This window comes from Hyaena hyaena, unplaced genomic scaffold (genome assembly GCF_003009895.1).
Source record: "Hyaena hyaena isolate Hyena2069 unplaced genomic scaffold, ASM300989v1 scaffold_69, whole genome shotgun sequence".
NCBI classification, from domain to species: Eukaryota; Metazoa; Chordata; class Mammalia; order Carnivora; family Hyaenidae; genus Hyaena; species Hyaena hyaena.
The window spans coordinates 121,748-126,370 of NW_024080702.1; the positions used below are offsets into that span (position 1 = coordinate 121,748).

Consider the following 4,623-nt stretch of genomic DNA (forward strand, 5'->3'; position numbering starts at 1 on the left):
GGGCGGGCGTGGGGGGCGGGGCGCGCGGGGCGGGGCGCCTGGCCGGGGCCAATGGGAGCGGGGGCTCGGCGAGGGGCCCGCCCACGGCCGCGCCGGCAGCATAAAGAGCCCGCGGCGGCGGCTGGACGCAGAGCTCGGCGCCGCCGCTCTCCGCCGCTCTCCCTGCTCTCCTCCGCCGCTCTCCGCCGCTCTCCCTGCTCTCCTCCGCCGCTCTCCGCCGCTCTCCCTGCTCTCCTCCGCCGCTCTCCCTGCTCTCCCCCGCCGCGCTCCCCGCGCTGCGCCGCCGCCGCCGCCGCACCGAGGGCACCGTCCCGGCTCCGCCGCGCCGCTGTGGCCCCGGGGGACCCTGCAGCCCGCCGCCTCCCGCCCGTCCGAGCGCCGCGGCCACCTGCCTGCTCACCGATGGAGCTGGACCACATGACGAGCGGCGGCCTCCACGCCTACCCCGGGCCGCGGGGCGGGCCGGCCGCCAAGCCCAACGTGATCCTGCAGATCGGTAAGTGCCGGGCCGAGATGCTGGAGCACGTGCGGAGGACGCACCGGCACCTGCTGACCGAGGTGTCCAAGCAGGTGGAGCGGGAGCTGAAGGGGCTGCACCGCTCGGTGGGCAAGCTGGAGAGCAACCTGGACGGCTACGTGCCCACCGGCGACTCGCAGCGCTGGAAGAAGTCCATCAAGGCCTGCCTGTGCCGCTGCCAGGAGACCATCGCCAACCTGGAGCGCTGGGTCAAGCGGGAGATGCACGTGTGGCGGGAGGTCTTCTACCGGCTGGAGAGGTGGGCCGACCGCCTGGAGTCCATGGGCGGCAAGTACCCGGTGGGCAGCGAGCCGGCCCGCCACACCGTGTCCGTGGGCGTCGGGGGTCCCGAGAGCTACTGCCACGACGCCGATGGCTACGACTACACGGTCAGCCCCTACGCCATCACCCCGCCCCCGGCCTCCGGCGAGCTGCCCGGGCAGGAGGCCGTGGAGGCCCAGCAGTACCCGCCCTGGGCGCCCGGCGAGGACGGGCAGCCCAGCCCCGGTGTGGACACGCAGATCTTCGAGGACCCGAGGGAGTTCCTCAGCCACCTGGAGGAGTACCTGCGACAGGTGGGCGGCTCCGAGGAGTACTGGCTGTCCCAAATCCAGAACCACATGAACGGGCCGGCCAAGAAGTGGTGGGAGTTCAAGCAGGGCTCCGTGAAGAACTGGGTGGAGTTCAAGAAGGAATTCCTGCAGTACAGCGAGGGCACGCTGTCGCGGGAGGCCATCCAGCGCGAGCTGGACCTGCCGCAGAAGCAGGGGGAGCCGCTGGACCAGTTCCTGTGGCGCAAGCGGGACCTCTACCAGACGCTGTACGTGGACGCCGAGGAGGAGGAGATCATCCAGTACGTGGTGGGCACCCTGCAGCCCAAGCTGAAGCGCTTTCTGCGCCACCCGCTGCCCAAGACCCTGGAGCAGCTCATCCAGAGGGGCAAGGAAGTTCAGGACGGGCTGGAGCAGGCGTCGGAGCCAGCCGGCCCCCCGCTGCCGGCCGACGAGGAGGCCGAGACCCTCACGCCGGCCCTCACCAGCGAGTCTGTGGCCAGCGACCGGACCCAGCCCGAATAGAGGCCGGCCCGGGTCCCAGCCCGCCCACCACACCTGCCCGTGGCCTTTGCCAGCCAGGACTGCCGAGCCGGGCTGACTCCCTCGGGGGAGAGCCCTCGGCCTCCTCCGGCTGGGCGCCCCACCTCTGCCCCCCCCCCCCCCCCCCCCCCCCCCCCCCCCCCCCCCCCCCCCCGCCGGACTCACACAGCCACGCATCATCCAGATGTGGGCAGCACCCCCCAAACAGCGAAGGGGCCCGCTGTCCTGCTGGGCCCCTGCCCCGTCGCCCTCCTCCTGTCTGTCCTTCCCGGCCCCTGACTGCACCCCGCACACTCTCAGGCCATGACCTGACCTCCAGGCTGTGATCTCCCGCTCTGCGCCTGGGGCCCCCGGCACTTGGAGACCAAGTGTCCGGACAGCACAGGCCAGTGAGCTCCAAGCTCAAGGGACACCCCGGAACAGAAGCGCAGACAGGCCGCTGCTGCGGGGACCCTGGCTTCGGCGCGCCGCCTCCTCCTGGCAGTTGCTGCGCGGCCGGCTGGCGCCGTTGTCGCCGCCCCGGGCAGCCGGCCAGCCTCGGGCAGCGAGGCTCCCTCCTCCTGGAGGAAAGCGGAGGCCAAAGACGCGGCGACAGCGGCGGCAGCAGCAGACCTGGCGTCCTGGTGTCTCCTGGCCCCTCAGGTGAGCCCCTGCCGCAGGGCAGCGCCGCCGGGGGGGGCGCCGTAGAGCAGGGAGGGCCCAGGGCCAGGTCCATTTTCTGGGTGAGCCCACTGAGGCTCAGAGGCGTCCCCAGCCAGTTAGCTGCAGGGGTGGTGTGATGGGGGCTGCAGAAACCCCCGGGGTCAGGGAGCAGGGCTGGGGCGGGAGGCGGGGCTGGGAGGCTGCCGAGCTGGCTCTCACTCGACCCCGCGCTTTCTCCTCAGCACCAGTGATTCACACCAGCCTGGAAAAGGATCGGCTGGGCTCGATGACTCACCCACGGCAGGCGGAGGGTCCCACGGGGCCCGAACCCTCACACTCAGCTGAGGAGCCGGGAGAGTGACGACAGGTAATGGGGGCCCAGCCCTCCCTCTGGGACACTGTCCCTCGCTGTCCCTCCCGGGATCCCAGGCCCAGCGCCCCCCCCCAGCAGCGCCCCGAGGGGCCGCCCCGTAACGACCTCCCACACCCTTCCCGTGGAGCCCGTCCCAGCCTCCGGCCTGCCCCTGACCCCCGAGTCTCTCTTTCAGGTCCTGAGGCTCCCACAGCGCCTCTGCCGCCCGCCAGGCACGCCCCGCCCTCTCGTCCCCGAGCCTCCTGCGCCGGAGGAGGGGACGCTGAGGTCAGCGAGCGGGGCTGCGGAGAGGACAGCGCGGCGGAGAGCTGGTGCTGGAGACGGGCCAGCGTGAGGGCCCGGGCCTGCCGCTCGGCCTGCCCCGCTGGCCACCAGCCTGCCCGCCCCCGGGTCCGCAGCGGCTGGAGCCGGCCTTGCTCCAGCCCAGGACCCCCCCCCCCCGCCATCGCCCTTCCTGCGGTGGCCGTCCTCTCCCACCAGAGCTTTCCAGAAGCTCTGACGCCGAGGCCCCAGCCCTGCGAGGTCCCAGCCCCTGGGGCGTAAGCGGGCTCTCGGCCAGGCCCCGCCGTTGCCGGGGCCCAGACCCCCACCTCCCCAGACAGCAGCACCCCGGTGCCCACCGGCCACTCGCGTCTGCAGCGCCTGCAGCCCCATCAGGCCCTGGCTGGGGTTCTCCTTTCCGCCTGTCTAGTGGGGGTTCCCGGGTTCAGAAGACTGATGTCTGCAGGTGATGCTGTCCGCGCCGCCACCCCGCACCCCTGCCAGCCCCCAGATCTTATTTTTGCACATAAGCCATAACCCATACTCACGAGCTGGCATGGGCTGCAGGGAGCCCCGGGGTCCTCAGGAGGGTGTGGCCAGCCCTCCCTGTCCCCAGTGGATCAGGCCTTGATGTCAGGCCAAGCTGTGTGCGTGTCCCCCCCTCCCCCCCCCTCGCCACCTTACCTGAAGACAGACTTTTGTAAGCTTTTGTTAATAAAACACTGAAACTTCTCGGTGCGCGCTGTCATTTCTCTGTGGCCCTGGGTCGGTGGGCGCAGAGCTGCGGAGGGAGGTCGCGTGGGGCGGTGGGTCCCTGGAGCTCCCACAAGGGCAGACCGAAGGGTCTCTGGGGACCTAGGGAGCGCAGGCCCATCACAGGCCAGTCGATTGGTCAGGGTCCTGGATCCTGAGGGCAGAAGGGTCTTAAGGGCTCCCTCCAAGTTGGTCCGAGTGTTGTGGGTTGTCGTTAAGCTGATTAAGGGCTCCCTCCATGGAGGGAATGCCTGAGGCAGCGGGCGGTGGGGGGCACGGAGCGGAGCCCTTGTTCTAGCTGCACTGAGGGCTGTGCCCCCAGACCCTCCGCCCACTGCCCGCTTGGGGTGGGTGGGGACATCCTAAGAACTCTTCCTCTGCCAGGGCTCAGCCCACACAGAGGCCTAGGGCCAGAAGGGAGGGGTCTTTTTGGGCATCGAGCCCTGGGGTCCTGGGCGAGGCAAGACTCCTGCTGGGAGGTGACCCTGACCAGCCCTGGGTCATAGGCTTGGTCTCCCCAAGCGTGGCCCCTCACCTGCAGAACGGGCACACACCAGCACTTCCCTAATGCACGACGGGCTTCAAGAACTGAGACATGGGGGCCATCTGATGCCTTGTGGGGGGTTGGCCTCACCTGCCTCTGTGGGGTCACCAGGCCCCCAAGACCGAGGGAGAGAGAGCCTGGCGGCGGCTCAAGCCCCCATCCGAGCAGGCATTCGAGGAGGAGCAGGCCCCGTGGGGACGGATGGTGGGCGGCTGGTTGTGAGCAGTTTGCTTGGTCAGTTGTGGGCCTGGCTACCGTGTGAAGTCCACAGGGCGGGCTGGGACTCCGGGCTCAGGCCGAGCTGCTGTGGGATTTCTGCTTCTTAGGCGATGGCTTAGTTCTGCTCTTAAGACCCATCAACTGATTGCGCCAGGCCCACCCAGATCGCCTCGGCGATCTTCCTTAAAGTCCACAGACCATGAGCTTCGGTCATACCTGC

The 4,623-nt window shown here is 70.1% G+C and overlaps 1 protein-coding gene across 3 annotated transcripts; it reads left to right on the forward strand.

Moving 5' to 3' along the window:
• The first annotated feature begins 349 nt into the window (after positions 1-349).
• Positions 350-3,587, forward strand: ARC (activity regulated cytoskeleton associated protein). 3 transcript variants are annotated; one of them, XM_039232978.1, is made up of 3 exons: positions 350-1,370; positions 2,496-2,620; positions 2,802-3,587. In XM_039232978.1, the coding sequence occupies exons 1-2, from the start codon at positions 403-405 to the stop codon at positions 2,596-2,598; spliced, it is 1,071 nt and encodes a 356-aa protein (XP_039088909.1). In that variant the 5' UTR covers positions 350-402; the 3' UTR covers positions 2,599-2,620; positions 2,802-3,587. The 3 variants fall into 3 exon arrangements, 2 of the variants coding, with proteins under 2 accessions (XP_039088909.1, XP_039088908.1); XR_005528540.1 differs by lacking the exons at positions 350-1,370; positions 2,802-3,587 and adding an exon at positions 1,763-2,253 and having other exon boundaries at positions 2,496-2,559; XM_039232977.1 differs by lacking the exons at positions 2,496-2,620; positions 2,802-3,587 and having other exon boundaries at positions 350-1,724.
• The last annotated feature ends 1,036 nt before the right edge of the window (positions 3,588-4,623 follow it).